Source organism: Halichondria panicea, chromosome 3 (genome assembly GCF_963675165.1).
Source record: "Halichondria panicea chromosome 3, odHalPani1.1, whole genome shotgun sequence".
Lineage (NCBI taxonomy): Eukaryota > Metazoa > Porifera > Demospongiae > Suberitida > Halichondriidae > Halichondria > Halichondria panicea.
The window spans coordinates 4,931,508-4,947,209 of NC_087379.1; the positions used below are offsets into that span (position 1 = coordinate 4,931,508).

The following is a 15,702-nucleotide window of genomic DNA, read 5'->3' on the forward strand; positions in this document are numbered from 1 at the left end:
CACTAATTATAACAGAAACCTAATATTTGCTTCCATCCACTCATTCAGCTGCATGTGGGTTCCAACTTAGAGTCCTCGACCATAATGTTATAGAGCTTTGCTTGCATGTCTGTCTCCTGCATGCCTTATATATATTATGCATGTACAAACCTTCGCACCCAAAAATTGACCTCCCAACTAGGTACATCTACGGCTTACATATTAGTACTATGACACTTTCAGCTTTTATGAATAGTATTTATAATCATGCATGCTTCCAGTAATTGTTTGATCAACAAATGTGAATATTGCTACAGACTGAATAAAATGTTAGTCCTCTAGCTTTTCAAATTGTGCATAAAATCCTCTGAACGATCCTGGGGAAGACACCTCCAGAATCACAGTCAAGATACTTCCTATCCCTGGGACTATGTGATCGGTACACTTCTCTCCACACATCTTCTCAATCAATTGACCCTCACTTCTAAATCCATCGTACACCGCAACAGAATTAGACGAGCATTGCTCACTGTTGGGAATATCAAAATACTTGAAACGAACTTGGGCAGAACCGAAGGTAATCCAAGTGCATGAAATTGTACCAGTGATAGGGCCTGAGGGAAGATTAGCAGGTCCAAAACGTTGACCCATCGGCATGACTCCACCACAAGCAAAGTTTCCTTGAGGGTTGGATAGTAAAACAGGGCAATTTGGAGTGGGTGGTGGTAGTGTAGTTGGGGCAATGGTGGTTGGAGGTGTAGGGGGTCTAGTAGTTGGCCTGGTGGTGGGTAGGGGAGTGGTTGGATCTGGTGATGTCGTGGCTACTGTAGTTGGCCTGGTGATAGGTAGGGGAGTGGTTGGACCTGCATGGTGATGTCGTGGCTACTGTAGTTGGCCTGGTGGTAGGCGGGGGAGTGCTTGGACAGACTATCGTGTACTCAATCCTGAATCCCGTACGTTTTGGTCCATGATATGGTCCAGCAAAGAAGTATAGTGTGGTATTGCCAGTTGCAGTGATGAGAGAAGGTCTACCAAGATCACAAATGGTGTGAATTAAGCCGGTAGTATCGTGGATCTTCAAATAATCTTTGGGACAGTTTTCAGTTGTTTTTCCAGCTATCCCAAAAGCTAAATCATCAAATGTGAGGCGAGCATTGCATCCTGGAGAAGGAACTTGGATGTTCCATTCACAGTTAAAATTTAAGGGATAGGTCGTGGGCCAGGCAGATGTTTGGAAGCTTCCAGAGGCACCTGTGAAAAGACTTGGCCCACATATAGTAGCAGGTGTGGGGGGCTGTGTGGTCGGTGTTGTCATGGAAATTGTGGTCGTTCTGGTTGTGGGTGGAGGGACAGTAGTTGGAGTAGTAGGGGGAGCAACAGTTGGTGGGGCTGTATATGAAGTAATGTATTAGATCATAATTATAAAAGGATAGAAATGGTTTTTCTAAGGCATCTGTATAGCTGGTCTTATGTGTATAAAAATAATTTCTGCGAAACACGAACGAATGATCAAATGTGGGATCTCATTTGTTTACCGCCAACATATGCTAAACAGATCATTGTATAACTTATGTGTTCCCTCTATCCCACACACACCCACACTCATATGCATGGGAAATTGTATACTAGTGCCCACACGATCTGAAAACATGTACATATTTAGTAATGTCCCTAGCTTACATAGTAATGAAAAATACTTGTGGTGACTTACCAGTAGGTGTTATTGTGCAGCTCAGACCATCTGCTTGTAGATAGTAGCCAGAATAATTATATTACATTTGCATATATAAGAGCCTCCAGTGTTGTCACAAATATGATCACATCCTCCATTATCGTATGCACACTCATTGAAATCTGCACGAAAACAAGTGTTTGTGTACATAATCATGACACTCACATATGCATGTGTTGAGGTAGGCAATTCGAGTTAAATGCTATTATTATAGCCTCTGAGAACATTGGAGCTGCATTATTCACTTACCAAAGCAAGTACTTGCTGCTGGAGAGTGATAGTATCCATTTTTACATTCACAGCGGTACGATCCATCAAGATTTGTGCATGTGTGACATCTGTTTGATTGGCCACGACACTTATTGACGTCTGTAGTCAATGATGCACATGCATGGTAGGTTAATTATACATGCATAAGCATTATATAACTATAGAGAATTATGACTACAGTGCATCCAATCTAGAGAGTAGAATACAAAAATAGGTGAGTAGTTGTACTTAAATGTATCTGAAGATTTAAACATTTGTAAGAAATTGTGCTGATACCATTGTATAGGTAAAAGAATAAGCTACAACATGATTCAAAAATATTTCCCCAAAAGTTGTTGTAGTGGGAAATAATTTTAGGTGATAATGGGGGTGATCGTAAAAAAAATTTGCGTAACATCAATTATCTCCGGAACTAAAGTATTTCTGGAAAAATTTTTCTTATCAAAAGCCAGACAATTTATTCAAGCTTACTCCTAGCCTCGATCCCAGGCCGAGTTTTCGCTTTTATAACGGTTAGGCGAACAACCAGTTGTTCGCCTAACCGTTATAAAAGCGAAAACTCGGCCTGGGATCGAGGCTAGCTTACTCCGTGTAATTTTTAGACCTTAGCCGTAAGATTTTCTTCAAATCTCTCCCTAACCGAAACGGCACTAAAAACTAGCACGGAGGATGTGTAGATATTTAAGTAACATCGAATCTTTCTTAAGATAGCCAAACTATCTATAGATGGTGTGACAAAGTTCCAAACCTTAGCCGGAAACCGTTGGCCTTTTCTCTCCCTAACCGATTACCCACTATAACAATTGGGTACTGTTTTATTAATCACCACAAACCCACCACCTTATGTTGTCATGAAAACAATTTTGGATATGTTGTAGCTTATTCATTCGCCTACACAATGGTATCAGCAGATTTTCTTTAAAATGTTCCAATCATAAGATATTTACATTTAAGTACAACTACTCACACATTTTTAGTATTCTACTCTTTAGACTGGATGCCATCTCCTTTTTAAAGTATCTATGCATGTTTTTATAATACAGTCATTATGCATTACCTAATTTGGAGAACACAGCAGTTTAGCATACCTAGAACTATACTGAAATCTGAAAGGTGAACACCGCTCATCTGATATTAAATCTATTTGCTGAGCATAGGTCTTCTCGTCTCCTCCATCCTCTGCCTGATCGATGCCACCTCTTTCACGTTCATTATTGCTGATCTTGCCAAAATGAAACCATGTGTTAATTTGTGCATGCGCTAATTATTGCAGTTTATAATTATGATGTCAAAACTAATTATATACTGTATAGCGCGAAATTTTCGTGGAATGGACTCTAAAAGCATTTCCTTAAGCACTAGAATGACTGCTTACTAGAAGCCACGCCTTTAAATCTTTGCCGCGGCACGTTATAGCAGATAATTCTAATTAAAGAACAATTTTCGTGGACTTTATTTTCGTGTAGGATTGCTATCCCATGAAATCAGTGAAAAAATAAGCACCTCGAAAATTTCGCATTATACAGTACAGTAGTACATAGGGTCACCAAATACTGAATCGAAATGACTTCAAGGCTAAGTAACTATATCCAGCATTGAATCAAAATAAGGATAATGACGTCCTCGATCCCTCATCCGGAAGTGAATCAGTGTGCCGAGAACTATTATCTGATGTGTTTTGAGTCTGTTCAATTGCAATTTCACACTTCCATGTAGCCTCCTTCACAAGGTCTTAGCATGGAAGTTAGCCTCGATCCCAGGCCTCTCTTCGAGGAAGAGCGGCCTGGGATCGAGGCTAACTTCTATGCTGCTCTGACAGGTATATAGATTTATTGCTTTTCTTTTTACAAATGAGCAGTTGTAAACATTATACAAGGTGTTCGTACATGCAGTTCACAGACTCCTATACTGTGGAAATTGTACGTCAGTTTGAAACCAGTTCTGCTGCATGGATGGTAGTCTCATGAATCAGCCTGCCTTGGAGAGTTGGAGAGACTCTCCAAGGTCAGCTGATTCATGAGATTACGCCTGCCTTGGAGAGTTAATTAGAGATACTCTCCAAGGCCGGCTGATTCATGAGACTACATGGATGGAAACTCACGGCAGTCGTGTGGAGGGACAAAACAAAAGGCACGGTTTTTTTCCAGGTATGGTTTCCCTTCACTAAATCAATCGGACGTCCTTTGAGACTGTTGTCCTCCAAGCGAAAAATTAATTCGTGTTGCTCCACAAACATAGCTATGACAATGAATGCTGTGAAACGAATAAACCATTCCGGTCAATAGCCAGTTGGTAGATTGGCATTTACCACTTCGATTGTACGTTACTTAGAAGTGTAGGTATAGTGAGACTAGAGGAAGGTACGGTAGTAGGACGAGAGGTGCATGGGTCTAGTGATGTTGTCGTGGCAACTGTAGTTGGCCTGGTGATGGATGGGGGAGTAGTTGGACGTGGTGTTGTCGTGGCTACTGCACATGAAGTTGGTCTAGTGTTGGGTGAAGGAGTGTATGATCAGACTGCATGTCATATGTACTCAAGTCCCTTATACACAGAGGTTCATGTCACGAGTTGGTGTCTCGTATTAATCCTTGTTTCTGACAACACAGTCATAATAGCTACTGTGTTGAGCTCTTATCTTGGTGAAGAGGGATTCTAGACAGGCTAGACAAATTAGCTAGAGACAGGCTTCTAGCTATAGGCAACAAATAGTTACATAGTTGTTACAGACAAATTGACTTCAGGTGTATAACCAGATCGAGAAACAAAAACATCAACTGGCAGGCAAAGTGAAGTGAGGCAAAAAGGTGAATACATGCATGAACGGAGCCCCAGAGGCTCGCACAACAACAAATTAAAGGGAGATGGGGAGCATTACAATTAAAAAAGAAAAGAGTATCATAATATTTATCCCTATTGAGTATCTATGATGATATCAACGTCATCAAATTAATTATAAAAAATAATTATAAGGTACTTAGTCTACGGATTAATATAGTCCTCGACCATAATTTTATAGAGCTTTGCTTGCATGTCTGTCTCCTGCATGCCTTATATATTTATGCATGTGCAAACCTTCTCACCCAAAAATTGAGCTCCCAACTAGAAACATATTAGTACTATGACATTTTCAGTTACTTATTATACGTAATCATGCATACTTTCAGTAATTGTTTGATCAACAAAAAATTAATGTGAATATTGCAATGAAAGAATACAGACTGAATAAAATTTTAGTCCTCTAGCTTTTCAAATTGTGCATAAAATCCTCTGAACGATCCTGGGGAAGACACCTCCAGAATCACAGTCAAGATACTTCCTATCCCTGGGACTATGTGATCAGTACACTTCTCTCCACACATCTTCTCAATCAATTGACCCTCACTTCCAAATCCATCGTACACCGCAACAGAATTAGACGAGCATTGCTCACTGTTGGGAATATCAAAATACTTAAAACGAACTTGGGCAGAACCCAAGGTAATCCAAGTGCATGAAATTGTACCAGTGATAGGGCCTGAGGGAAGATTAGCAGGTCCAAAACTTTGACCCATCGGCATGAATCCACCGCAAGCAAAGTTTCCTTGAGGGTTGGATAGTAAAACAGGGCAATTCGGAGTGGGTGGTGGTAGTGTAGTTGGGACAATGGTGGTTGGAGGTGTAGGGGCTCTAGTAGTTGGCCTGGTAGTGGATAGGGGAGTGGTTGGATCTGGTGATGTCGTGGCTACTGTAGTTGGCCTGGTGGTAGGTAGGGGAGTGGTTGGACCTGGTGATGTCATGGCTACTGTAGTTGGCCTGGTGGTAGGCGGGGGAGTGCTTGGACAGACTATCGTGTACTCAATCCTGAATCCCGTACGTTTTGGTCCATGATATGGTCCAGCAAAGAAGTATAGTGTGGTATTGCCAATTGCAGTAATGAGAGAAGGTCTACCAAGATCACAAATGGTGTGAATTAAGCCGGTAGTATCGTGGATCTTCAAATAATCTTTGGGACAGTTTTCAGTTGTTTTTCCAGCTATCCCAAAAGCTAAATCATCAAATGTGAGGCGAACATTGCATCCTGGAGAAGGAACTTGGATGTTCCATTCACAGTTAAAATTTAAGGGGTAGGTCGTGGGCCAGGCAGGTGTTTGGAAGCTTCCAGAGGCACCTGTGAAAAGACTTGGCCCACATATAGTAGCAGGTGTGGGGGGCTGTGTGGTCGGTGTTGTCGTGGAAATTGTGGTGGTTCTGGTTGTGGGTGGAGGGACAGTAGTTGGAGTAGTAGGGGGAGCAACAGTTGGTGGGGCTGTATATGAAGTAATGTATTAGATCATAATTATAAAAGGCATCTGTATAGCTGGTCTTATGTGTATAAAAATAATTTCTGCGAAACATGAACGAATGATCAAATGTGGGATCTCATTTGTTTACCGCCAACATATGCTAAACAGATCATTGTATAACTTATGTGTTCACACACACCCACACTCATATGCATGGGAAATTGTTTTAGTGCCCACACGATCTGAAAACATATACATATTTAGTAATGTCCCTAGCTTACATAGTAATGAAAAATACTTGTGGTGACTTACCAGTAGGTAGTGTGTTGTTGTGCAGCTCAGACCATCTGCTTGTAGGTAGTAGCCAGGATTACATTTGCATATATAAGAGCCTCCAGTGTTGTCACAAATATGATCACATCCTCCATTATCGTATGCACACTCATTAAAATCTGCACGAAAACAAGTGTTTGTGTACATGATCATGACAATCACAGTTAGTGCTTATGCATGTGTTGAGGTAGGCAATTCGAGTTAAATGCTATTATTATAGCCTCTGAAAACATTAGAGCTGCATTATTCACTTACCAAAGCAAGTACTTGCTGCTGGAGAGTGATAGTATCCATTTTTACATTCACAGCGGTACGATCCGTCAAGATTTGTGCATGTGTGACATCTGTTTGATTGGCCACCACACTCATTGATGTCTGTAGTCAATTATGCACATGCATGGTAGATTAAAATAATGTATACATCATAACTATAGAGAGTATAATTATGACCATGTATGCCAGTCTAAATAATTATTGTAGTTTCGAATTCTGATTGTAGAATGCACTTCACTCCGTGCTATAGGATGGTAAATTTATGTTCTACATATCTACGTACAGTCAAATTGTGTAAACCGCTAGCCAATTAAAGTACCTACCAATTGTTGAGAAGTCCACCCGAAGTCCCCGCGGTGTACCAGGTCCTGTGTTGCTACTATCAGTGTGGTAGTAGACAGTTGCTGTGTTGTCATACACATAGTTTGAGGTGTATATCTGGCTAGAGCTGCAAAATTTGCCATCTCTAGCATTTCTTGAAAGATATTCACCATCCTCAGGGTTTATAGATCGTCCAGTAAATACTTGGACATAGTCTTTAATGCACCCAGCACTGTAATTGGAGAGTGTATCTGATAAGAGTCTGAGAACAACTCATACTTGTACATGTTTTGACAAATATTTTGTGCTGCTACAAATCCGCCAAAATAACAGAGAAAATTCTGAAAACGCCAAAATTACTCCCCGTCTATAATAGTAACATTAAGGTAACTAGAACTGAAACACTAGATTGTAGTAGTTTGCCAAACCACAAACATACATTAAGGTGTCTGCTATGTCAATCAAAAGTAAAGGGCGTACAGACAATGGAATCTATGAGTGTATAATTATTATACACAGTAACGATTAATAGTTTTCTGGAAGCAAAGTTACCTCTGCTCTATGCTGAGTCCTGGAAAACTCAGGCGAACTCTGTATCCTTCAGGCACCCGAATCACCCATGCACACCTCTGATTCACAATATGGTTGGGATAACTCGGCGAGTAGAATGTTCCACTTTTACCTTCCATGACTCCACCGCATGTGATTCCGTCCGGAAGGGTCAGGGCTTTAGTACTTTGTGGGTAGGTGCTAATCGGGGGCCTTGTAGAACCTAATATTATAGTATAAAATATAATTATTACACTTACTAGTACTATGCAGGCAGGACACTCACCACATCGATAAAGGGCATTTGCTTTAAGGACATCCAAAGGGCTTAGTTCTTGTGCAGAGCCGAACACAATTCCTTCGTCTGTCGCTACAATAGTCGGATTGCTACGGGACTTCGCAAACGAAGTACCAGTGTAGTGCATAATGCTGGCATAGTCATAGCCATAACCTAATGTAAGTGTTTGACCAGGTTTAGCTTTCACAAATTGCCTGCTCGTCCATCCTTGATGTTATTTGTGATTACGTTTACGTACTGGTCGCGGTCATGCCGAGTGTGCTCATGATAAAATCCTACTGCATGTCCTATCTCATGAACAGCTATTCTCAAATGCACACATCCCGGACCCAGAGAGACACCTTGAGGTTGATAATTGTGATGCACACGTCCAACATAAGAATAGCACCTATAGATACATGTAATATTCAAATATTGTTATGAACATGTATAGTTTGTCTTTCCACAGTAAATTTAAACACAAATCTAATGAGACAAACTTACCCATCTCCTGAAAGGATATATATGTAGTAGGGTTCAGTTGTGCGAGGAAAAAATCGAAGACAAGTTCTGTCTTCCCAGTGCCTCATTGCCTGTAGGATTACTTCCCTCTCGTTTTCTAAATGTTAGGAAACAATAGCTGTGTGAGCTTTTGTTAGATACAAAGCAAACTAATCAAATTAATACACCTTTAGAGACACCATGCACATTTGTAATTCGTAACTACCAGTCTATCACATATCATCTTACCACTAAAGTCAGAAGAAATGGTGTATGGTACTCGTGCATTCGGCCATAGAGCGCTGGAATGACGTATCGCATTTCTCCTAGTTCTTGTCTGATCTGTGGACTGATTCTTGCCGTGAGGAACTTCGATGAATGCCATGTCTCCAATGTGCTTTATCATGGCTGCAGATTAATTTTATAGATACTGTACTATGACATTGATACAACCACAAACCTGCTTTTGCTGAAGGGTCTGATAAATGTCCATTAAACTCATCTTTGACCTCCTCTACATTCTTGTCTGCTGATTTCTCATGAGTGGAAGATGCCAGGTGAAATATGAGCAGAAGAGTTATGAAGATTTGCTGTAGCATTCTGTTTGTCTGTAGTGAGTTAGTAGTTCAGCTTTCTGCATGGTTATTGGTTGACTACTAACCTGAATCATTTTATAGGATGTAAGCTTATATTAAATCCTGGCAAGTTTGTGGTTTCCATAAAGTCAAGTTCCAGCTGCCCATGCATTCTTGAGATATGACACTGCAATGCATGGTGACCTTAGACACAGGAACAGTTGCTATACCTATACACTAACATCTCCTTTCTATATGCATGTTTTTATAATACAGTCATTATGCATTACCAAGAGTATCATATACTCTTGGCATTACCTAATTTGGAGAACACAGCAGTTTAGCATACCTAGAACTATACTGAAATCTGAAAGGTGAACACCGCTAATCCGATTTTAGATCTATTTGATGAGCATAGGTCTATTAGGTTTTTCTCGTCTCCTCCATCCTCTGCCTGATGCCACCTCTTTCACGTTCATTATTGCTGATCTTGCCAAAATGAAACCATGTGTTAATTTGTGCATGTGCTAATTGTGGTAACCTAAGAAGTTATGTTACCACAATATGGACTAAGAACTATCTTATAGAACTATATAGCTTATGATTTATTGTAAACAGTAACTGTCACCCTCTGTGTTAGTTCTAGCGGTTATTTTAGTTGCATATTCTTATTTAGTATAGTGTTCTAGAAACTTCTCCTGTGGTTTTGTTTTTGTATAAATAGCCTGTGTGTATTTTGTGCATCAGAGTTCTTAATAATATTTCCAAGACATCACACTAATTATATATAATTATGCAGTTTATGATGTCAAAACTAATTATATACCGTATAGCGCGAAATTTTCCAAGGCACTTATAATTATATTTTGTGGAATGGACTCTAAAAGCATTTCCTTGCACTAGAATGACTGCTTACTAGAAGCCACGCCTTTAAATCTTTGCACGTTATAGCAGACAATTCTAATTAAAGAACAATTTTCGTGGACTTTATTTTCGTGTAGGATTTGCTATCCCACGAAATCTGCGAAAATAAGCGCCTCGAACATTTCGCACTATACAGTTAGTACATAGGGTCACCAAATACTGAATCGAAATGACTTCAACTGAAAATGCATGCTAAGCTAAAGTAACACTATATCCAGCATAAGGATAATGACGCCCTCGATCCCTCATCCGGAAGTGAATCAGTGTGCCGAGAACTATTGTGACCATTTTCTGATTTGATTTGAGTCTGTTCAATTGCAATTTCACACTTCCATGCTGCTCTGACAGGTAGATTTATTGCTTTTCTTTTACAAATGAGCAGTTGTAAACATTATACAAGGTGTTCGTACATGCAGTTCACAGACACCTATACTGTGGAAATTGTACGTCAGTTTGAAACCAGTTCTGCTGCATGGATGGTAGTCTCATGAATCAGCCTGCCTTGGGGAGTTGGAGAGACTCTCCAAGGCTGGCTGATTCATGAGACTACATGGATGGAAACTCACGGCAGTTGTGTGGAGGGACAAAACAAAAGGCACATTTTTTTGGTTTCCTTTCACCAAATCAATCGGACGTCCTTTGAGACTGTTGTCCTCTAAGCGAAAAATTAATCCGTGTTGCTCCACCGGCAAACATAGCTATGACAATGAATGCTGTGAAACGAATAAACCATTCCGGTCAATCCAGTTGGTAGATTGGCATTTACCACTTCGGTTTGTACGTTACTTGGAAGTGTAGATATAGTGAGACTAGAGGAAGGTACGGTAGTAGGACGAGAGGTGCATGGGTCTAGTAATGTTGTCGTGGCAACTGTAGTTGGCCTGGTAATGGATGGGGGAGTAGTTGGACGTGGTGTTGTCGTGGCTACTGCACATGAAGTTGGTCTAGTGTTGGGTGAAGGAGTGTATGATCAGACTGCATGTCATATGACTGTACTCAAGTCCCTTATACACAGAGGTCCATGTCACGAGTTGGTGTCTCGTATTAATCCTTGTTTCTGACAACACAGTCATATAGCTACTGTGTTGAGCTCTTATCTTGGTGAAGAGGGATTCTAGACAGGCTAGACAAATTAGCTAGAGACAGGCTCCTAGCTATAAGGTAGATACCTGTATTATGAGTCAGGGGGTATTATGGGTCTCTTTGATAAAATGCTTCCCATAATTCAGTATATTCTTAAGATAACCTGATTTTCATAATCGCCATATCTTAATTGTATTATGGCGTAAATTTTACATTTTTTCAACGATTATCTCCAGAGAAATTTATAATTAAGCTTAGGTGACTCATTATACCAACATTTACCTTAGGCAACAAATAGTTACATGGTTGTTACAGACAAATTGACTTCACGGTGTATAACCAAATTCTTAGATCGGTTGTTACAGACAAATTGACTTCACGGTGTATAACCAAATTCTTAGATCGAGAAACAAAAACATCAACTGACAGGCAAAGTGAAGTGAGGCAAAAAGGTGAATACATGCATGAACGGAGCCCCAGAGGCTCGCACAACAAGGGAGATGGGGAGCATTACAATTAAAAAAGAAAAGAGTATGATAATATTTATCCCTATTGTAATCTATAGTATCTATAATTATAGATGATGATAATTATCAACATCATCAAATTAATTATAAAAAATAATTATATGGCACTTAGTCTACTAATATAGTCCTCGACCATAATTTTATAGAGCTTTGCTTGTGAGCATAGGTCTATTAGGTTTTTCTCGTCTCCTCCCGGATCCCCTGCCTGATGCCACCTCTTTCACGCAGTATTGCTGATCTTGCCAAAATGAAGCCATGTGTTAATTTGTGCATGTGTATAAATTATATGCTGTTTATATGATGTCAAAACTAATACCGTATAGCGCGAAATTTTAGAGGCACTTCCTCTACATTGCACACAATGTTCGTAGAATGACTGCTTACCGGAAGCCACGCCTTTAATCTCTTTGTACGTTATGCCAGATAAAAGAATAAGGACTCTATTTTCATGTAGGATTGCTAACCCAAAAAATCAGCGAAAATTAAGCGCCTCGAAAATTAAGCGCTATAGCTACGTATACGGTAGTACATAGGGTCACCAAAATAATGAAATGACTTGCTACGTAACACTGTGTCTAGCCTCGAATCCAGGCCGATTAAAATACATATACGGCCTGGTTTCGAGGCTACACGTACATCCATTGAATCAAAATAAGGATAATGACGCCCTCGACCCCTCATCCTGTTTTAACAGGAAGTGGATCAGTGTGCCGAGAACTATTGTGACCATTCTTCATCAGTTGTGTTAATTCAATTGCAATTTCACACTTCCATGCTGCTCTGACAAATTTATAGGTAGATTTACTGCTGTGACGCGAATAAACCATTCCGGTCAATATTTTTTAGGCCAATTAGGAGATTGGTATACCACTTTGGTTTGTACGTTACGGTTACTTGGAAGTGGAGGTGTAGTGAGAGGAAGGTACGGTAGTAGGACGAGAGGTGCATGGGTCTAGTGGTTGGATGTGGTGTTGTCGTGGTAACTGTAGTTTGCCAGGTGATGGATGGGGGAGTAGTTGGACGTGGTGTTGTCGTGGCTACTGTAGTTGGTACAGTTTTGGGTGAGAGAGTGTATGGTCAGACTGCATGTCATATGTACTCAATCCTGAATCCCTTACACAGAGGTCCACGAGTTGGTGTCTCGTATTAATCGTATTGTTTCTGACAAATATAATATAAAACACAGTCATAGTTACTGTGTTGAGCTCTGAAGAGGAATTCTAGACAGGCTAGACAAATTAGCTAACAGGCTCCTAGCTATAGGCAAAAAATAGAGGTTACGGCATAGTTGTTACAGACAAATTGACTTCACAGTGAAGCTTAACCAAATTCTTACAAAAACATCAACTGACAGGCAAAGTGAAGTGAGGCAAAAAGGTGAATACATGCATGAACGGAGCCCCAGAGGCTCGCACAACAAAAAATTAAATGGAGATGGAGCATTACAATGAGAATTGTTAAGAGTATGATATCAACATCATCACATCAAATTAATTATGGTTTAATTATACTTCGTCTACATAATTTATTAATACACGTGCATTGAGCAAATGAACATATACTGTCTATAAAGCCCAGCCACACACATTGAACAACAAAACATGCTGTCTGGTTATGTTGGTGATTTAGTTTTTAACCAATGTAATAATAATATGATTCACAGCAAAATATATGGCTTTCAGTGATTAGAATAAAGTGACGATCAAAATATATTATGTGAAATAATTATGATTTATATAAATGTTGGTTTATCACTTAAATTTTTTGAAATTGTGCATAGAATCCTCTGAACGATCCTGGGGAAGACACCCGCAGAGTCACGGTCATGATATTTCCTGTCCCTGTGACTGTGTACTCGCCACACTTCTCCCCACACATCTTCTCAATCAATGGAGAATTTGAATCAGTTCCAAATCCATTGTGCACCGAAACAGAATTAGACGAACATTGCCTACTGCTGGGAATATCGAAATAATTGAACACGACTTGGAATGGTCCAACACCGAAAATTATCCAATTGCATTGAGGCTTTGTGGTGCCAAGGAAAGGGCCAAAGGGCAGATTAGTAGGTCCGAAACTTTGACCTATCTGGAAGAATCCACCACAACTGAACGTTCCTTGAGGGTTGAATGGTAAAACAGGGCAATTCGGAGTGGGTGGTGGTAGTGTAGTTGGGACAATGGTGGTTGGAGGTGTAGGGGGTCTAGTAGTTGGCCTGGTGGTAGGTAGGGGAGTGGTTGGATCTGGTGATGTCGTGGCTACTGTAGTTGGCCTGGTGGTAGGCGGGAGAGTGGTTGGACAGACTGTCGTGTACTCAATCCTAAATCCCGTACGTTTTGGTCCATGATATGGTCCAGCAAAGAAGTATAGTCTGGTATTGCCAGTTGCAGTGATGAGAGAAGGTCTACCAAGGTCACAAATGGTGCGAATCAAGCCGGTAGTATCGTGGATCTTCAAATAATCTTTGGGACAGTTTTTAGTTGTTTTTCCAGCTATCCCAAAAGCTAAATCATCAAATGTGAGGCGAACATTGCATCCTGGAGAAGGAACTTGGATGTTCCATTCACAGTTAAAATTTAAGGGGTAGGTCGCGGGCCAGGCAGGTGTTTGGAAGCTTCCAGAGGCACCTGTGAAAAGACTTGGCCCACATATAGTAGCAGGTGTGGGGGGCTGTGTGGTCGGTGTTGTCGTGGAAATTGTGGTCGTTCTGGTTGTGGGTGGAGGGACAGTAGTTGGAGTAGTAGGGGGAGCAACAGTTGGTGGGGCTGTACATGTATATGAAGTAAGGTATTAGATCATAGATATAGAAATGATTTCTAAGGTATCTGTATATAGCTGGTCTTATGTGTATAAAAATAATTTATGCGAAACACGAATGATCAAATGTGGGATCTCACTGTTTACTGCCAACATATGAAACAGATCATTTGTATAACGTTTCCCTCTATCCCACACACACCCACACTCATATGCATGGGAAATTGTTTTAGTGCTACACTACTTCACAGCCCACACGATCTGAAAATATGTACATATTTAGTAATGTCCCTAGCTTACATAGTAATGAAAAATACTTGTGGTGACTTACCAGTAGGTGTTATTGTGCAGCTCAGACCATCTGCTTGTAGGTAGTAGCCAGGATTACATTTACATATATAAGAGCCTCCAGTGTTGTCACAAATATGATCACATCCTCCATTATCGTATGCACACTCATTGAAATCTGCACAAAAACAAGTGTTTGTGTACATGATCATGACACTCACAGTTAGTGCTTATGCATGTGTTGAGGTAGGCAATTCGAGTTAAATGCTATTATTATAGCCTCTGAAAACATTAGAGCTGCATTATTCACTTACCAAAGCAAGTACTTGCTGCTGGAGAGTGATAGTATCCATTTTTACATTCACAGCGGTACGATCCGTCAAGATTTGTGCATGTGTGACATCTGTTTGATTGGCCACCACACTCATTGATGTCTGTGGTCAATTATGTACATGCATGGTAGGTTAAAATAATGTATACATCATAACTATAGAGAGTATAATTATGACCATGTAGGCCAGTCTAAATAATCATTGTAGTTTCGAATTCTGATTGTAGAATGCACTTCACTCCATGCTATAGGATGGTAAATTTATGTTCTACATATCTACGTAAAGTCAAATGGTGTAAACCGCTAGCCAATTAAAGTGCCTACCAATTGTTGAGAAGTCCACCCGAAGTCCCCGCGGTGTACCAGGTCCTGTGTTGCTACTATCAGTGTGGTAGTAGACAGTTGCTGTGTTGTCATACACATAGTTTGAGGTGTATATCTGGCTAGAGCTGCAAAATTTGCCATCTCTAGCATTTCTTGAAAGATATTCACCATCCTCAGGGTTTATAGATCGTCCAATAAATACTTGGACATAGTCTTTAATGCACCCAGCACTGTAATTGGAGAGTATATCTGTTAAAACAGTCTGAGAACAAAACGAGTACCTTATTGTTACTATTATAAACGGGTGCTAATTTTAGCGAATTTTAGCGAATTTGTAATTAACGTTAAACACGCTAATATTTAAAAAATTATGAATCTCATAAAAAAAAATGTTTT

General features: G+C 40.1%; 2 protein-coding genes across 6 annotated transcripts in view; both read right to left on the reverse strand.

The window, feature by feature from the left end:
• The window catches only part of LOC135333679 (tolloid-like protein 1), a 53,744-nt gene that overhangs the window by 36,182 nt on the left and 1,860 nt on the right, over positions 1–15,702 (reverse strand). For 2 of the 4 annotated variants that reach the window (XM_064528693.1, XM_064528695.1), the window contains exons 6-9: positions 15,307–15,536; positions 14,966–15,085; positions 14,695–14,829; positions 12,921–14,371 (exon numbers count right to left, since the gene is read on the reverse strand). In XM_064528693.1, coding sequence (XP_064384763.1) covers positions 13,362–14,371; positions 14,695–14,829; positions 14,966–15,085; positions 15,307–15,536 — 1,495 coding nt within the window. In that variant the 3' untranslated portion in view covers positions 12,921–13,361. Of the gene's footprint in view, positions 1–241; positions 843–903; positions 1,369–12,920; positions 14,372–14,694; positions 14,830–14,965; positions 15,086–15,306; positions 15,537–15,702 lie in introns of those variants that run through there. The other 2 variants (XM_064528694.1, XM_064528696.1) reach the window with 2 other exon arrangements.
• Positions 6,572–9,218, reverse strand: LOC135333768 (bone morphogenetic protein 1 homolog). Of its 2 annotated transcripts, XR_010394041.1 has the most exons (8): positions 8,958–9,218; positions 8,747–8,905; positions 8,501–8,615; positions 8,006–8,405; positions 7,723–7,942; positions 7,173–7,402; positions 6,832–6,951; positions 6,572–6,695 (listed from the first exon to the last, which is right to left on the reverse strand). XR_010394041.1 is itself a non-coding variant. In XM_064528801.1 (4 exons), exons 1-4 carry the CDS (start codon positions 8,142–8,144, stop codon positions 6,824–6,826), a joined length of 717 nt encoding a protein of 238 aa, XP_064384871.1. In that variant the 5' UTR covers positions 8,145–8,191; the 3' UTR covers positions 6,754–6,823. The 2 variants fall into 2 exon arrangements, 1 of the variants encoding a protein (XP_064384871.1); XM_064528801.1 differs by lacking the exons at positions 6,572–6,695; positions 8,501–8,615; positions 8,747–8,905; positions 8,958–9,218 and having other exon boundaries at positions 6,754–6,951; positions 8,006–8,191.